General features: G+C 42.3%; 1 protein-coding gene across 1 annotated transcript in view; it reads right to left on the bottom strand.

Moving 5' to 3' along the window:
* Positions 1–12,752: 12,752 nt before the first annotated feature.
* DAP (death associated protein) overlaps positions 12,753–19,742 on the bottom strand; it is a 64,520-nt gene continuing 57,530 nt past the window's right edge. The window contains exon 4 of the mRNA XM_068396471.1: positions 12,753–15,690. Within this exon, the coding sequence (XP_068252572.1) occupies positions 15,571–15,690 (120 nt within the window). The 3' untranslated portion in view covers positions 12,753–15,570. The remainder of the gene's footprint in view (positions 15,691–19,742) is intronic.

Below are 19,742 nucleotides of genomic sequence, written 5' to 3'. Positions count from 1 at the left end.
ATAACTCCCTTGCATAGGGATAGTCCTGTATCAGTTCATTTCGACCGGATCTCCCCCATGAGCTATAAAAGTTGTCTACCTGATGATCCTGGAGACACTCTTGCTCTAGGATTTACCCCCAACCCAAATGAAAAAAAAAGAAAAAAAAGTGCTCATCATCCCCAGGTACCCTGTCTCTCACACCACTTTCTCTGCTTGTGGAAGATCAAGGGGGGATTATTTCCAGGGAAAGCCTGTTTAGAGGTCCACCAAGGAACAAGACAGGGAAATTGTACTCAGAGACGTAGTGTTTGAAGTGTTTCTGACCACAGCTCTCAAGTCATCCAGGTAAGCAAAAAATATAATATATTCACAGATACCTTCAAAGGTATTTCAGGCTGTCACAGTATTACAAAGAAGGCCTGGAGAATACCACATGGCAAATAAGAAGGGCCAACTCATCTTGCTTTGGAGAACAGGAACTTTCTTCTGCCTGGAGAATTTCTGTGTACAGCTACATATAGCACTTAAGGAAAAATCTCATAAACTCTAAACCCCTTTTGCTTTGGCTGTGGAGATGCTGACCACTGAGAAGCATAAATTATGTCAGCCCGAGCCATGCTTAGACCAAGATGCGTTTTATAATGCTAAGTACACTGAATAAGGGCATCCCAGACTTGGAAAACTGGATGCCCCAAATCAGTTCCCTACCTATAAAATACCTATATAATTAGGTTATATTAATTATATACAATATTAAATTAAATTAAACCATACCTATAAAACTACCTATTGGTAACATAGTCATACATATATGTCATTCATATATGAAGCAATAGATGTGTTATATATATAACATCTCTATATATATTTATATATGTTTAGAAATTAGTAAAATTCATACATATAAAAAGCCTCTCACCTCCCAGTGATAATGTGAAGCACTCAAATATGCTAATGATGACTGTCTCTAAGAAAGCTAGCATTAAGTAATTGTTCTGCAAGAGGAACAAATCCTTCAGGGTATAATATGGAGGCTACAAAGAGAAAACAGAGCAGCTGCCTTTTCACTGAACACTATGGAGCACTTGCACGGGAAGAGGCAGGGGATTCTGTGAAAAACTGTACTTCATCGGGCAATTAAAGTTATTATGCATATTAATTTTGCCTAGTCAGGTTTAAATTTGGCACTTCTCTCCGCCCATTCGAATTTACAATGTTCGTAGCATTCTTTTATGGCTATAAAACTGTGCAGAGGTTTGTGGATAATTAGTGGGCCAAAAGGTGCTGTTTCAGTCCACTCTTGGGAATACAGAAGAGGTTGGGAAAATGGGTTCACATGGTTCCTTTTCCCCTTCCCGTCACAGCAGCTGCCTATATGAATGACAGTTTGCTACTTTGCCCAAGCCCTTCCTCCCACACAAATAAAAAATAAACAGAAACCCTCAAGAGGCAGATGTGCAAAATCCACACTCGCAGGCGCCATCCGGGATGCGTTCAGTGATTTCTCATAAGGCACTGACTGAACAGGGAGCTCTTGCGAATGTGGATCAAGAAAGGGGCACAGGAGCTGCTCGACCATCTCTGCTCCGTGTGTGTGCCTATGGTATTTTTACTTTTGGTGCCATAGCAAGCGAAATCTGCTCAGAGCAGTGTTAAGCACCAAAGGTGCTTTCTGAGTCTCTATACACAGCCTTCGGCTGACAAAGGGGATAAAATATTTACTTTCTAACTGCATCTGGCAACGGGAACTAAGGTTTCCCATTATACTGAAGACAGCTCCTTGCAGAAGCCCGTAGCGTGGGGTTGCTCTGCATTGTTGTGTGACAGTGTTAACATAACACAAATCAGTAAATGATGCCATTAAGTAACAGCCCCACTAAAAGTTCTGTTCCAAAACAAGGTGAAACAGTGTTTCAAAAGCATATACAACGGTAGCTGTATTGAAAGCAGACCTGCTGTATTATCAGCTTGGCTGCTTTCCCAGGGAAGTGTAGTGAAATAGTTGTCACTCAGGATTTACCCAGTTTCCGTGCAAAGGATATATGGTCTTTGACCACCTGGTATCCTTTTCCAAAATCTGCAGTCGCAGCCTCCTGAAGTATATCATTACAAGTGAAATAAACCAACATTTGTTTGATGAGCAATAGAATTGAACAGACAGGTCATATTAAACTAATTTTGCTTTGTTTTGCTCTCAAAAATTTGTTTAGCAAACTCAAATTCAACTAATGTGCTCAGTTAGAAAAATACGTTGTGGATGTTTTACATGATCACTTTTCCACTTGTGGTTTGTGAAAACTCTGGTTTTTATTCTTCGTGTGATTGATTGACTGTATTAGCCTTTTTTTTTTTATGTTCAAGGGCACAAAGAGCAGTGTTTGCCTGTGGTTTCCCAGCCACTATGAGGCAGCCTTCTGCAAGGGCCCTCTTAGGCTTACGTAGGGTTTCCTGCACCAGCACTCCTGAGAGTCTGCACCTGCTCTTTGCTAGAAGAAACTCCATCAGCTATCGAGTGGCCGAGCCACAAGAACCAGGCTTTGTTGCACGACAGCAGTCATCTCGGTCACGGTGACTGATGGGCACTGGTTTTGGTTGTACGCTCCAACTGGGTTCTCCACGTTCTTAGACAATCACTTGCCCAACAACTTCCCCATTTATGAACCTTAAATACTCTTAAAGTATTTAAGTCTTAGGGTTTCCATGACTGACTAAGCTATTGTGTGCAGAGAAAGCCAAGGACAAAGTGCTGAACTTGAACTGCAAGTCAGCTGTCCAAAGAAGAAATAGCCAGGTATCATGGTGAAGTCTTGTCTGTATTTAAAAACAAAACCAAAATTAAAACAACAGCTGAACTGGTTTAATTGAAAAGTTAAGCAGAACAAATGTGCACAGACTCTCTTGAGTTGGTTTTAATCAGGCTGGTATTCACTTGACTCAATCAATCAGAATCAGGTTGAGATTAAAGTGATACAAATCATTCATCCTGAAATCAGAGTTTCCACCCTGAGAGCTGTGGCAGCTTAACTGAGTTGTTTTCAAAGGAGAGCACGGTCCTGCCACCGGGCAGAGGGACGTATGCTTGACCTGGGGCAAGGCTCTGCCCTGAGCTCTGCTGACCTGTTCTGGTTTCCTTGCAGCTTTCATTTTTCCAACAGGACGGTAAGGTGCTTGTTTCTCTTCTACAGCTTGTCGTTGATGAGCTCTCTCATACACAGCAGAGTCAATGGCACCTCCTTGAGCAGTTCAGTGCCTCTTGCTCACCTTCAGCTAATTACCAGTCTCACTTTCATTAACGTGGCTTGCAACTGCCAGAGTCCCCCTTCCCCTCACACAGTCCCCAGCACCATGCTGCAGCTTTGCTCTGTTTTTTGGATTTAGAAAACTTTACCCAGTGCTGCATGCAGGGGCTTAAGAACTTCGTCGTCACCATTCTCTGCAGAGAACTGCTCTCTTTCCATCAAGTAAAACACTGGCTTAATCTTTAATTCAAGGCTGTCTTTTGAGGATCACAGCCCCGGCTCAGGAACAAAGTGAGCCTGACAACAGTTGGAGGCAGAAGATGAAATATTAATCGATGTTTTCGTAACATCCAGGCTGGATTACAGCAATTCCCTGTTTGCGGGTCTTCCCAAGGCCGCCTCCTACAAAACACAGCTTGTACAGAAGCCAGCTGTTGGATTTACCCATGTACTGCAGACAAACAGCCCACCTCCCAGACACTAAGCTTGGGACTTGCTTGGAGATCTCTGTTCCTTCTTTATCTCCAGGTATGCTTTTCAATTGCCATCTATAACTGTAGCTACTTTTACTCACTAAAAAAAGTGTCAGCTTCAGGATGTGCCTGCTGGTATAAGAAAGAAAAAAATACAGAAAATCTATAAACATGGCAGGTAAACTCTACAAACATGGTAGGCAGGCTCTGCCTCTTTCCCTCCTAAGCCCATCATGCCAGGACACAGGACATGTGCTATATTGGTGGCCCTTCTTTTAGGGGATTGAGTGGCATTTCCTCAGGGCAAGAATTAGTTAAATTGAAAAGCAACAAAATTAAGCTGTTGTGAAGAGCTGAGTGTTGTAGATCAGTCAGCTAGGATATAAACAAAGTAAAGAGAAAGTGAGGTTGGATGAGAGAAAGGAAACCACCACTACAGGGGGATATGGCTGAAGAAAACACTGAGGGAAGAAAACAGATTAAAGCCAACATCACCATCCAGGTATTTCCAGAAGCATCAAAGCTGCAGCTGTTCCTGTGTTGGCACATCCTGGATCAAGTGCAGGGCTTGTTCCCATCGGACTTGCTTGTCTCCTCCGTGCCTCAGTTTCCCCATCAATTAAATAGAAATATTTTCCTAAATCCCAAGTTAACTTGTAAGGTCAGCTTTTGGTTATCAGGTAATGAGGGAAAAGGATGGGTGGGAAAACCCACAGAAACAAACCCACATAATTAAAACTATGTCAATCAAGCAAACAGAGCACGTCCTCTACTGGCTTTGGAAAACCACATAAAGCTCTTTACAGGTGGTAGAGGCAGTTTGGATGGCAGGGGCCAGAGTCGAGCCTGGGACAATCCCAATGGCAGTCTGCAGATGTCAAATGATGGTGAAGCCAGACACATCGAGAACGTAGATCATCTGCTGCTCATGGCTGGAGGGTGGCTGAACCCATACAGCTTCTGAAGACAAAGAAGTGCAAGAGTGCTCATGCACTCCCCACAGTATAGATATACACCATTAAAGGTATCATCTTTCAAAACCCATGGAAAAAAAAAAGTACTTCCCTCAGAGTAACAGGAAGCTGAGACTGTCTTTGGCCTGTTTTTCCCACCAAGTGCTTTCCTTAGGTAAATGAGTATTTGCTGTATAGCAAAAAGTACACTGAAAGCTTTGCCTAGAAATGCAAGACTAAAAAAGTTTTGCATCATATACCGCCATCACGCCCTACTTTTCTGAAGAGTTCCAGGTTTTGGAGATTCCAGTGGGCTATTTAACAGATATATGAAGTTATGAAAGCAAAAGCCGGGTCTGTGCAGTCTAAATGCCATTAAATCCCTGTGTTGCCATTTCCCATTAGCTGGGCTCTTCTGAAAGCCTCATGCCAGCCGAGAAGACACATCAGGGAACAACACTTAGAAGGAATTTTAATGAACCCGGGGCAGGAGAAGAGAGGAGAGAGAGACAGCAGCAGCAACCCAGTGGCAGCAGGAGCAAGTCAAACAAGCCAAGTTCTAATCCCCACCAGTTATTTAAAAATCACATTAATATATGGACATGAATCTTCTTATACAATTGTGAGTTTGCACCCACCCAAAATAGCCTTCGGATTTCTAGGCCCAGGGAAGAGCAGAAGAAAACAGCATTTCCTTCACTTGTGGCCTGAAGGTCTCTTCCCCCCTGCCAGAGCAGGCATGCCAGTCAGGTCACAGTTATCAAACCCAACCCAACCGTGTGATAATAAAGCTTATGAAATAAGTATGAGGTGCTCTGAGCATGCGTTGATAAATGCTTTAGGAGAATAGCAGATATTTCACTACTCTTAGCCTGGGCAAGATTGCTTTTTAAACAGGCTGTGCAGTATGGGGATGGGATCTGTGCTTACAGAAATGATGGGGCCAGGCAAGTAAACGCTGCTAGGCACTCGTGTGTATTTCTCTCTGCCACAGTTGTTGCACCCACAAAATATACGCTCATGATTTGCATACTCTGAGTGCCTTCGGCAAAGTAGCCCTGCATAATTATTTGAGCTGCATTCGTTTATTTTCTGAATTGCACCTTCCTTAATAGGTCTCATTTCTGCTCCTTCTACTCCCAGCTTTAACATTTCCAGGGTGTGTTTCCAAGAAGGCTGTAGCATTTCCCTCTCAAAATATCAAGGTTAGATCAGCCCAGCTGTTACCATGATCTTGCATTAGTATCTTCCCCAAATTCCGTTTGTCTGCCAAACCATTCCTCAGCGAACCTACAGAGAGCGCCTACCTGACTCTCAGCATTCAGGGGCAGTTTTAGGGAGTGAAAAGATGCACGTTCAGCTTGAGGTCTCTCCCCTGGATGCTCTCCCAGCCACTGCTTTTAGACACCTCCCCACCCCCGACAAGCTCTAACCTCTAAGAAGCCTAGCCCACCACAGAACAGTACCAGTCTCTATACAAAATTTGATCTGTGAGTTTGCAAGGCACATGCAGGAGCCAGGCCATGGTCTGGCATGACAGCCTGTCCTTGAGAGCAGCAGCGCTGGGAAGTGAGATGCCAGCAGATGGGACAGGCCCATGTGTTATACACTGCTGCCTCCGAGCGACTCCAGGTCCAACAGGTTTTGCTTACAAGTGAAGTCCTTCTTTCTACCCCTCAGTTGATGTTTTTGCAATCTTTCTCTCTCTGTCTCTCTTTCTTTTCTCCCTCGTTGTTGCTGACGGGAAAGGCTGTGAAGCCAGAAAAAGTCTCACCCAAATCTGCATTGATCGCATTAAAGTGATGCCCCAGCCAACTCCAGCAGATGCTGTCAGCAAGCTGCACTGGGATTGAAGATTTGTTCTTAAGAAGCATTTCTGTTAAGTTTGCAGAGTAAAAACAAGTTCACCTCTCCTTTTACACTTGAAGAGCTTTTGCTGCACAGTTGATGGAAACAAAAAGACAAAAAGTCTTCAGCTATATCGCTATTAATGCCAGCAAATATGGCTGAAAATACACAGAGCTCATATTCATTGCTTGTAGCTTATGTTACCCATTAGAACTATAATGCTATCAAAGTAATATTCTCCATTTTCATCAGCTCTAGCTTTTTACCTTGAGTACCTATTATAAGCTATCAAAATGCAGTGGCCCATAATGAACACAAAGGTGCCGTCTTTATTTAGACACCTTTCAGAGCAGTAGTGCTAGGTCACTAATGCTATTTAGAATTGCTTCTCAGGGTAATTGGTACATCTCTTCTTCCTGAAGTGCTGTACTTTAATCTTTTCACTCTATAATCTTAGCTCCTTACAAACAGCCACAGAAATATGTGTATTTTCAGAACATAAATGATAATAAATCAAGGTGAAGTTCCTACTTGATTCTGATTATTAAAAGCATTTCAATACCATCTCCAGGCTGAGCAGATATCTTGACAATTGCTTTGCAGTCTTGGCTGATGATAGGCAAAGCAACACATAAGTAAAGGAGAAACTGCAGAGCAGTAACCCTGGGACTGCTTTTGTAAATTAACGTGGGGTTTATATCATTCTTCAAAGAATGGCTGTGGTAGGGCTTATGTTTGTTTCTGCTGAAACATACTGTCCACTCTTTTATTAAGAGGTGCAAAATCAGGATATTTCCCTCTAGTTATTAAAATCCGGTAACACTGAATTATACAACACATATATGTAAAGATGTACATATACACCTGTGTGTTATAATAGTGATTTTTTCCCCCTTCTTGTCTAGTAAGCTAATTTACTCTGAAGCATTTTGTTCATTTGTTTTCAAAATAACTCAAGTTTTCAATCATACCATCTTTTCTTCTAAACTCGCTATTCCATCAAGGAGCACTGCACAGATAGGTGCTCCTTCTTCCAAGCTCTGTTGAATTCCAGTCCCCTATTTTTGAAATCACGGGGCCTACACAACAACAGGCTGGGGTCATATTTGCATGACAACTTTCATTTCACTCCCTGAAGCCAGGGCTTTACAACACATTTGTGAGTCAGCAAAAATCCCAGAAACCAATGTTAAAAAAGTGGCTTAGTAGCCACCATGCCGCAGAACTGAAGATGAGACATAATCATCTAATACTGACATTCCTCTGCAGAGCTCCACAAACATAACTCACATAAAGCAAAGGATCTGCCTGCAAGTCTTCTCCACCATTTTTCAGGTTGATAACGCTTTGCAGTGTTTGAGAAGAGAGACATTTGGAGGTCTCTGCCTCATGTAAAACATCTAGTTTGACACTCCAGTCCTGCAAAATAAATCTAAAGTTACCTCAATTCCTTGGAGAGCATCACTGAAGTCAACAGGACTCTGTAAACACAAAGTAGAAATCCCCTCTGAAAGACTGGTGGCCTGCATGGGATGGAAAATAACCTGCCTTGAAGGAACATACATCTGTAGGAATCCTAAATCTCCCAGGACAGATCTGCTTAAATGCCATTGGTAACATTTTCTATACCTTTTAAGGTATAGATTCTGCTTTTTAACCTGCTCCCACTGAACAAAGTCATACCTGTTGCAAAGGACCGACCATCAGAGAGTGACACACGCTGTGCACAGTGACAGCCAGGAAAAAAAACTGTGTCCGTAAACAAACTAAACATACGAACATAGGAGAGAGGAGCTTTGTGAGTCACGACAAATATTGTGAGTCAGATCACACTCTATACTTTCTATAAAATTTTCTATACTCTATAAAATTTCTATAAATATTTATCTTAGCAAAAATTAGCTAATGGTGAACCAGCTATTAGCATGCAAAGTAGAGCTCTCGTACTATGAAGTATAGGTTTCCAGTGTGTACGTTGTAGGAGCTATTTGGCATGGTGAAAAGCGAGGCTGTATGTTTAATGAACGACCTCATAATACGCTCAGTTGAAAGGCTTATTTAAGGCTTCAGCCTTTCATTCCAGACCCCTCCAGCTGTCACAATTGTCACATCAGCAGCGGGCTAATGTTTGTTCTGTTCCGGGTGATAAATCAGGCCCTAAAAGAGAATTCTTGCATTTGCTATCTGTTATCCTTTATCCAGAGAGTAGGAATTAGGTAAGGGATCAGCTTCTAATGTAGTTTTTTTCATTAGCAACTCAGATTAATACAGTGAAAAGCTACCTGCAAAAAAGATGTTAAAGGTGTTCACCTAAACCGTGTGTTCCCAGGAATCTGGTCTCATGTTGCTTAATGCCTCTGGGAAGAATAAAATACTACATCTTAGTTTCTAAAACTGACTGTTCTCTCTCTTTGTAGGTACACACACACACTAGAATATTAATTAGGTCTCAGTTCAACCAGAATATGTCTCAATTCCACATTCTACATGCGCATACACCCAGTGTGGGCTTTTGCAGCAAGGAGAGATAATAAGTATTTCTTTATGCTAAACCTTGCAGGTTAAAAGAACCAGAAGTTTATTAAAACATGTTTGCATTTGCAGATTTTCCACGTCCAAAGGTCTCTCCCATGCAAAAAGATTCAGGGACGTGTAGATTTACAAATCAACAAATTGTACTTCCAGTATATAATTAGGCAGTGGAAATTGAGGTCACTGAGCAGCATAAGAAACAGTCAGTATCCAATTCTGAAATGAGATGATAGCTCAGTTTCTTTTCTCTCATCATTTTCTAACACCAGTTTTACAGAGCACAACTGAATCCACTTCTCTGCTGATCCACTTACTATTCTAGTTTTAATAGTTGAGGGTTTACTGCTTTAGTTACAGCTCCCGTTCACCGCAGATTTAAATACATCAAAAAAGAAAATTAAGTGCACTACGTTCCACCAGCATGTGCCCCAGTCTGCTGGTATTCAAGAGACAAAGCCACAAGACCTTTAGCTTCCTCAAAGTTCCCCACTGCCTTGTTACAAGCCCAGCTGACCCACCCTGCTGCTGCGGACAGACCTGCTTGGAGCAGCGGTTTGGATCCAACAACCAGAGCTCCATTCGGCCCATGCTTCTATGAGACTTCGGTAACAGATGCCAGGACAACAGAGGGAGGTGAAGACCAGGTCCGTATGTCTGCTCTGTCCTGCTGGCTCAGGACTACTATCTCTACCACTGTCCCTCACCTTCTGGGCCCTCCCTGGCAGCTGAAGGCTCACCTCCCTCCCTCGTGAGCCACTTCTGTGGGCTCTCCCTTCACTCCTTCACCTCGATGAGCATTAGGAGTCTCTAAGCAGGAACCCACTGTCCATGGCTCTTGTTTGTGAAAACCTGCTCCGCACTTCACAGAAACAATCACAGATTAGAATAGCTTTTTAAAGAAACGAACCATGAGGTCAGCAGAACTCAGACAAGTGGAAGATTAACTCTCACTGCAGAGTGGTACATCACTTGAAAAATGAAATGAAGCCTAAGATCAGATGTATGTGTCTTTAGAAACAAGACTTTTTTTAAAAAAATACTAAGCAAAATTTTCAGATAAATACAGTAGGTTCACAAGTAGGTGTAAAACAAGGAGAAAACTGATGCCTCTTTTCCTTCAGACCCAAACACTGGCATGTTGGTGCAATTTTACTCAGAAAGGCATTGAACACATGTGGTTTCAGAAACACGAGGAGATACTAGTTATTTCAGCTGCTGGCAGCATGCAGAGATTAGTAGCTAACTTTTGCTTTTCATTCTAACTGAATCCACTGTTCTGTATCTCAGGAGACACTTCTGGTTTAAGAGGGAAGCCAGGTTAGTTGCTGTGCTCTCCAGTGCACTTGTTCCTTCATATGTAAGTGATGTCATTATCCTTCTTAACATAGTATCAGACAGCCATTGACACCCGAGACAGCCTACCAAAAACTGCTTGTAAGAAGTTATTTTATGTACCTTCATAACCTGCCGCTTGTTTGTCAGCCAGAAAGGATAAAAACCATTTTGCTGAACCAGCTTTAGTCACAACAATGTGAGAATATACCAAAGGTAATACACATGTCCTTACTGTTGGCTAGAGAGAGCTCACAGCTCGTTAACAGCTAAACAGTTTTTATAATCCTTAAAATCACTGTGGATTACAAATGCTTTTCTTTTCCTAAAGCCGTGAGTGACGTACAGAACGCCAGCCACTCGAGTTTTCTAAAAATATCTCCACCGTAAGCTGGGCAGCAGAGATTATATTACAGGGCTTCTTTCAAGGTCACTTGCAAGATCTATGCTTGCAACGGCTTTAGTATCTGTGTTTCAGTTTTGTCCCTGGCAGCGCTAGGAGTGTGTTTTGCAAAAAATCATCAGCATCCATGCATGCCTGTCAGCTCCAAGCAGTAATAAATTAGATTCTCAGGCAAAAGGTATTGGATTCTTTTTCTCACCTCTCATCAGCATCCTGAAGGGAAGGGGAACAGTCTTTGCAAAAGAACAGACTTCTTTGTTCATGGAGTGCTTTGTCAAATACAACCCATTCCACCTCTCCCCTCAGGCTTCCTATCTAAATACTAGTGCTACCATTTTGTGAAAAGACTAAAAAAATAGCGTACACTAGATGCAGTCTCTTCTCTGATGGGGGATGAGGAAAACCAATGAGGAAAACCAATACATACACGTTCTTGACACAGACCCAAGAACACAACAACAAGCAAAATACAAACCTCCACCTTCCTACGAAAAAAGTGTGCGCACCAGAGGTGTGATAAGAGAAATTTTGAGGGAAAAAAGAATTCTTTAGGAAAGCGAATCAGGTACTTAGCAACTACCTTTACTAATTTTACATAATAAAATCATACACAGCACTTATCAAAGGCTACACCTACAATGCAGATTTATTTTACCCATCTGTTGAAGAAATGTGATGAAGTTTTACCACTGTAGACTTGACTCAGTTTCTTCTCATCAAGGCTCCTCCAGTCACTATGGTCTGCATTCCTCTTTTACTGACAGAGCAGATAATGTTAGCTGTAACCAGCTATATTTAAATGTCTTTATCTTGTGAGGGAGGAGGCTTGTGTCCACAGAAATTCAACTAAAACAGAGATTTGTCGTCTTAATTCTTTACATCATTGCAGCATCTGACCAGCAACATCTCTTCCTGCTGTAAAAGTAACTGTACCCTTACTGACATTCCCACATTTTCTAAAATGCAACTAACATATCTTAATCCTATAGCTAAAGGCATTGGCCTAGACTTAAATCTCATTTTAAACTTGATATACCCAAAATCTGAAGGGGGACATGAGAAGACGACAGTGAGTATTTGGAATAAAGTTATTCCAAAGGGACAAAAAGTATGTCCAATCCATCCCCTTCACCTTTGTATGAAACAGATTGCTGTGAATATTTTCATTAAACAGCCAGGAGCATGTGATGATCATAGTACCATGGATAAAAGTACAAGACTTATGTTTCAAGATATCCAATGACAAAGGGTAAGCCATACTGTTGGAACTAGAAGTAAATGATTTCTAATTACTAATAATATTTGCAATACTGCTGATAACAGGGCCATGGAACTTGGAAAAATTACACACAACTCCATCAACAGCATGCCAGATGTCATGCACATGTATTTTCCCCAAATTTTAGTGAAAGAAGACAATTTTTCAATAATGTAGCACATCATTATGTGAGTGCAGAGTCTAAGGATGTAACATTGCAATAGTCCCAGGGGAGTAAATCTGTCATATCTGCACTGTATCACATACATATACTTGCTGTATTATATACACACTACACATATAGTAAACATAGGATGCCCAAAGTATCAGAAAACTTCCAGAAACACTGTGGCTATTTCTCCAAACACTTTTGTGAATCACTTGCATTATAGAATGCACTATGTAATGTTAACTGCAGTTTTATGAGAAGCTTGCCACCTCTTCTGATTACAATACTTTCTTTTTCCAAAAGAAGATTAGAACTGGAAAAGCAATGGAAAATGTTAAATTCAATTTCCTTTACCATACTGATTTATTGCCAGGCTTAGATTCTATAGCTTCGCAAAGATGGAGCAAGGATCTCCAATTTCATAGTAGAAAACAGCAACTCCCATTCTAGCTGGTAGCATCTAGCTTTTATTTTAAATGAGACTGGACTATCCAAAACAGCTAATCCACTGTGTCATAAAACATCCTAATAGATTTCACTATCTATAAAATGTTGATTAGTCGTGCAGCATTCTGTAATAAAATCCCATAAACCCCATAAAACCGTATCCTGCTGATTTACCTTGTACTTACAGAAAAAAGAGCCCAACATCCAACTTCATGCTTTATTGTCGCATTATTGCCACATTGACAATTACAGAAAAATTCTTTTGCAATCACTTCAAGGTTAACATCTGAACATCTCCTGTGCTTGTATGTTACTGTAACATATTTTAAAAGCATCAATAACCACCAGAAAGCAACCCAGATCACCAGTATGATTCTTTATTTTGGGCAAGGTAATGCTTTGGTAAGGACTCCTATGTATAAACATGGATACCTCCCAACAATATATAATATGCTTTCATACAGACATTTTCTAACCATATAAGAATTCCTGCACTCTAAAAGCCACTAAAGCTATCTTGAGAGTCATACTCCATTGTACGAACTTACATATCCATCTAAGTAATCAAGGACAAAATTCAGGTATTGTCTATATATGCTGTATATGTTGCATTAACAACCAGGAGCAGTAGGTCGTAATTCAAAAGCATCCAGGTTCCTAACTTAGTATTAGAATAGAAATGTGGTGTTGCTTTCAGAAGCATTTCTATCAGCTATTACTAGACACAGAGTAGAAGTACCCAGCCCCACCTAATCGTGTGCTTCTACACTGAGGTATGTTTGGTTTTCCACTGCAGTCAATGGAGTTGAGTGTGATCCAGCTCATCTTGAAAGACACTTCCCTTCGGTCAAAGACACCATACCTAAACTCTACCGACTGTCTTGACTACATCACCATTGACTGCAGCTGGAGTCTAGACACTACTTCAGATGTAGGCACAAGACTAGGAGAGCTGAATCCCATCCACCTCACTCTCAAGCCAGCAGCTACCAGTACCAAGCAACTGCGATGATCTGCTTCATTGCCGATGCAGCACACTGACAGCTACTGGCTGCACCGCCAACAAGATCCCACCGCTTTCTGTCCTGAATCTGCAAACGTTCCTGCCAGCAAATTACCTCGTGCAGGTATTCCACGAGACTCAACGATGCTACCCTTATGAATGAGTTACTCATGTGTGAATCACTTGTACACTCATGAGCGGCTACGAACAAGGGCTCAGAGGTACCGACATCAGAAACAGAAAGCATATTTTGAAAATTATGCTTATTCTAATACAGAATAATTCTTATAAACAACGGTCATTCCTTAAGGCAAGTATGGTTATCTAATTAAATTGAAAATAAGGACTGCATATACGGATTGTACATCCGTCCTTAGGTGTAGAAATATCCATGAGTATCCTTTGCAAAACATCACTTCCATTTCAAGCCTATGAAGAGATGGAAATACCAGGTCCCTCTCACCCACATGAAGTGAGTTATTCCACTCGTGAAATGGGCCATATTTCACATGATGTTGCTGTTGTTAAAACAGCTACTCAGGGAATAATTATTTAATCTGCAGAAATTTAAAAAAATAATATTTTTAAAACTCTCCTCACTGGTTTTCTATACTATTTGACTTTAAACATAAACAAACTAGTAAAGCCCCAAGTGACCCCAAACTGTCACTGATTTGCCAGGTGAATGTTTGCAGCACTAGCTCCAGCACCCACTTTTTTGACATTATTAAGTGTTTTATAAACCTAGAGGGTACTAAAGGCTGTACCGTATTTATAGACAGTTAAAAACAGAAGTACACTTTAAAAATGTAGGTGGAATGTTTAAAAAAAATTATTTTCCTGGGTTTTACAGAGATGAGCTACAGAAGGAAAACGATAGAGCTAAGTGATTTTGAACTGTGCAAAAGATTAATTACGTAGCCAAAACTAATCTGATTGGTCTATTTGAAAAGCAACTTTTTTTATTCCTTCGTATCACTACTGTCCTTACTCACAATAAGATGACTAGGAAAAAATATGATGCACAACAGAGGCTGAGTCATAAAGTTAAACACATTTGCTAATGGAATCTCTTAATTTCAGATAGTGATCTCAAACTGTAAGTTAAAAAAGAAAACAGATTTTTCACCAGTTTATTTTAAGTTCAATTCTGGAACGTCCTGAGCTCCTTCAGCTGATTGGAATTGAGAAATCATAACCTCACAAAAATACAGCCCCCAGTGAGACCCACAAGATGACAGATCAGTTGCCTACAGCAGCAGTGTTCTTTTAACTCTGATTTCTTTCCCCTCTCCATACCCACAGACCTCCAAATGGAAGAACCTCAGCAAGACTGTGAGTGGGAAGGGGTATAAAGAAGATTCAGCTGGACTTCTGCACACTTGAGAATGCTTTTGGGCCCTTTTATCATCTCACTAGTTGAAATCAGACGGCACAGTCACTGGGGTGTAACACTGTAGGATACTGAAGACTGCAAGGGTTCTACGTAATCAAGACAACCACTGATTTCTGCCTCAACACACACTACGAACTCCCTCCAGATAGTACAGGTACCACTACAAAAGGGTTATTCTTCCTTAACGGCTTAGCATAAAAACGACATTAACTATCTGCTATTTGCGATGCCACAACTAAAAGTACAAGTTTTAAGCTCATTAATCATATTATTCATACTAAAGTTTTATCTTGGCAATAAGAAAATCTTATAAAAACCCCACCCCCTGATCAGCAAATACTTAATAGAGAATTTTCCATCTGGGATAACAACTGAACAAGGTCTTCATTCTTATTAACCTTTGAGAATTAAAGAAACAGCATACTATCTTAGAGGTCAATTTTACTGATTTGACAGTGTGAATCCTAAAGGGTTTTCATCTTCTCTCGAAAACTTATTCACCGATGGCAGTTTGGCTGAGATTTTGATGGAGAGCTCACTTGCGAGGCTGGTGGATGTGCTGTTTGACATGTTGCGGGTGAGGAAGCTTTTCCACAGAAGGATGTGGTTTCTGGTGAGCCACCTGAGCCGCAGCTGGAGGGAAGTCCTTATCACCCTGTTCAAAGAACACACCAGGAAAAATTTAAGAAATCTTAAAAGCATACTTTCCAGTTCAAGTGAATTTAAATTTTTAAAAATGTGAAGAGCAGATGGAAAACAGTGGTGCATGTTACTCTGAAGTCCCCCTGAACACATCCTGTCTTGCCATTCTTTTAGCCAACTTCAAAATTTCACTTATGCAAGTTTCACTTCTTCCAATTACACACACCATCCAAGAACACAGTATCTTAAAGTGACCCAAGGGGAAAAAAAAAAACGAGCCCACATTCCTGTCTTCAGTGCTTAATAGTTCCGAGTGCCAAGTCACTTTCACTGGCTCTGTACGGTCAGATCTCCTTGCCCTGTTTGGTTTTCACAAAGCAACCAGAAAGAGGAGACTATTTGACAAATAAGGTAAGGCAATGTGAAAAACTGCCTGCACAAGAAAACCTGCTGTAGGAAGGCCAGTTCAGCAGTGTCCTGGTTTGGCCCAAACCAGGCCAATTAGTCTTAGAGAAACCAAGGTCACTGCTAAATTCCTCACTGCTTATGAGGGAAGAGCCGAAGGGGGGTCACACCTGCAGGGAGGAGCAGACAGGGCAGGTGACCCAAGATTGACCAACAAGGTATTCCATCCCATACACGTCCTTCTCACTTTCCTATTTATCACTAACCCACTGCCTCCTGGAGGTGGGGCCCAGGAGGGAGGGGCCCTCCTGTCTCCCACTGATTGGTACCAGCTTTGCCAGTTCTCCAGTTAAAAGCCTGCAGGTGTGATGGCAGGGGGAGCTACTGCATTTTCCCCTCTGCCTATGCTGGGGGGGAGCAACTTTGCCTGAGGAGGATTTCCAAGCTCTCGATCTTGGTTTTGTATATATTTGATTATTTCTATTATTATTATACTCTTTTTCATTATTATAGTTTATTAAAACTGTTTTAACTTTCCAACCCATAAGTCTCTCTCCCTTTTCCCTTTCCCTTAGAGGGGGGGAGAGGGTTAACAGAGAGCATCTGCCACCTGGTTAATAGCTGGCCCAGCTTTAAACCCTGACAGATTCATTGGTGCCTGAACAGGGGCTCGAGAGAAGCTCCAACAGGTTGCTCTGATAAGTTGAATCCTGGCTCTGGTGGGAGGAGACCCAGAGACCTCAGCTGAGAGAGCATCAGATTTCTTCCCTTGAGATTTACAAGGGGCTGGAAATTAAAACAGATAGTGAAAATGGTGATGTCATTTTTGAATGCTGTGTTATCTCATCTTTTTATAGAGTTTCTTTCACAATTGAGTATTGCAATGATGCCTTACCTGCCGTGGGCACTGTGTTATTGCTTGTTTCTTATGAATGTTTACATGCAGTTTAGCAGTGGGCGCTGGTTGAAATGTATTGTTTTGGTATGGGGTTTGGTACTGATTTATGCTGTGATAAACTGGGCAGTTAATATTCTGATCTCTTATCTCTATGACACAATGCTGGGCAGCTTTAATCGCGAATCAGTAGCAGCAACTTCATCTGCACGCTCCAAGCGTCCTTTAGCTGATTGTGTTAATGATTACACTTCCAGTTTTACTTCGGGAAATAGTACCTTCTCCTTTTCTGCCAAGCTGATTCCACTAGATTTTGTGAAATTAGGATGGTGCTGTCTAGGTGGCATATTTTTATTTTTAGTTGTCCTGAATGTGTTTCTGATGTGGGATAAGATTAAATATCGGTGCAGGGACAGTTGTAGGTGTTATGCAGCCACCTCAGATCCTACAGCGTGTGCTGCTGCCACAGCCACTAAATCCACTGAAACCTTGGCAGCCTGCACCACAGCTGCTACACCCCCCAAGATGGCCACTGCAGCTACTCAGACTCTCAGCACTCCCACGACAGCCACTGCATCTACTCAGACCCCAGCATCTATCGAATCTCTACCAATTGCTCCTGTAACCAGGAAGAAATACCAAAAGAAATCAGCTCATGAAGAGAAGGATGATGACTCAGAGCCTTCTAAGGCAGAGCCATCATATGACCCAGGTGAGGGCCCTTCTCAGGCAGAGTTAGGGCCCAACACAGATGGGGGTTTCCTCGATTGTCCTTTTAAAGCAGACCCATCACAGAAGAAAGGTCCTTCTAAAGCAGAACTATCACAAGAGGAGGACTCGGATGTAGAGATAACCTACCACTCCTTATCCCTGAAGGACCTGAGAAATATAAGGAAAGACTTCAGCCGTTATGACGGTGAGCCTATTATTACCTGGTTGCTCCGATGCTGGGATAATGGGGCAGACAGCATGCAATTAGATGGCAGAGAAGCCAGACAGTTGGGATCCCTGTCCAGAGATGGTGGTATTGATAAGGCGCTCGCAAGAAAGTCAAACACTATCAGTCTCTGGAGGCGACTCTTGTCAGCTGTAAAGAGCAGGTATCCCTATAAAGATGATGTTATGAGTCACCTAAGCAAATGGACCACTATAGAAAAAGGTATTAACTACCTTAGAGAACTAGCTGTGCAAGAGATCATTTATAGACACCCATGGGAAGTTGTAGATCCTGTAGATCCTGATGAAGTGGAATGCAACCGATCCATGTTCCGGAAGGTTGTGAAGAATGCTCCACCGACATATACCCATACATTGTCAATATTAGTCTGGGGAGAAGATGCTATGGCACGTTCTACTGTGGGTAAAATGACTAACTGTATGCGACAGTATGAAGATAGTATTTCTTCCCCACTGCAGGCACGCATCTTGGCTGTGGAAAAACTGACTAAGGAAAACAAGGACTCATTTAAACAACTGTCAGACAAACTGTCCATGATCGAGAATAAACTTGACTCTCTACCTACACAGGCGCGCGTTGCAGCTGTTAGGAGAAAACGCTCTCCTACAGGACCAGCTCAAAGGAAACGGAACACATCACGAGGTATCCTCAAGTGGAAGAAGAGGGTGTACAGATCGTGGAAGGAGGGGCTGGCCACTTGGGAGGAATAGAAGTCTGTTGTCAGAGGATGTAGGGAGGCAACTAGGAAAGCTAAGGCCTCCTTGGAATTAAACCTTGCAAGAGAGGTCAAGGACAACAGAAAGGGCTTCTTCAAATACATTGCAGGTAAAGCCAACACTAGAGGCAATGTAGGCCCCCTGATGAATGAGGTGGGGGCCCTGGAGACAGAGGATAAAAAGAAGGCGGAGTTACTGAATGCCTTCTTTGCCTCTGTCTATCCTGTTGGAGGCTGTCCTGAGGAGCCCCGGACCCCTGAGGCCCCAGAAGAAGTCAGGATAGAGGAGGAGTCTATCTTGGTTGATGAGGGCTGGGTCAGGGACCAATTAAGCAATCTGGATGTCCATAAATCCATGGGCCCTGATGGGATGCACCCGCGGGTGCTGAGGGAGCTGGCGGAAGTCATTGCTAGGCCACTCTCCATCATCTTTGCTAAGTCGTGGGCAATGGGAGAGGTGCCTGAGGACTGGAGGAAACCAAATGTCACTCCAGTCTTCAAAAAGGGCAAGAAGGAGGACCCGGGTAATTATAGACCGGTCAGCCTCACCTCCATCCCTGGAAAGGTGATGGAGCAACTTGTTCTTGGTGCTGTCTCTAGGCACATCAAGGATAGGGGGATCATTAGGGGCACTCAGCATGGATTCACCAACGGGAAGTCATGCTCAACCAACTTGATAGCCTTTTATGAGGATGTTACCCGGTGGACAGACCACATCCACAGCTTTACCATCATCTATCTCGATTTCAGTAAAGCGTTTGACACGGTCTCCCACAGCATCCTCGAAGCTAAACTGGGGAAGTGTGGTCTGGATGACCGGGTAGTGAGGTGGATTGTGAACTGGCTGAAGGAAAGAAGCCAGAGAGTACTGGTCAGTGGGATAAAGTCCAGTTGGAGGTCTGTGTCTAGCGGAGTCCCTCAAGGATCGGTTCTGGGACCAGTTCTAGTCAATATATTCATTAATGACTTGGATGAGGGATTAGAGTGTGCTGTCAGCAAGTTCGCTGATGACACAAAACTGGGAGGAGTGGCTGACGCGCCGGAAGGCTGCGCAGCCATTCAGAGAGACCTGGACAGGCTGGAGAGTTGGGC

This window comes from Nyctibius grandis, chromosome 3 (assembly GCF_013368605.1).
Source record: "Nyctibius grandis isolate bNycGra1 chromosome 3, bNycGra1.pri, whole genome shotgun sequence".
NCBI classification, from domain to species: domain Eukaryota; kingdom Metazoa; phylum Chordata; class Aves; order Nyctibiiformes; family Nyctibiidae; genus Nyctibius; species Nyctibius grandis.
Note: the sequence above shows the minus strand (reverse complement) of the source record. Positions and strands in the feature narration are given on the sequence as shown.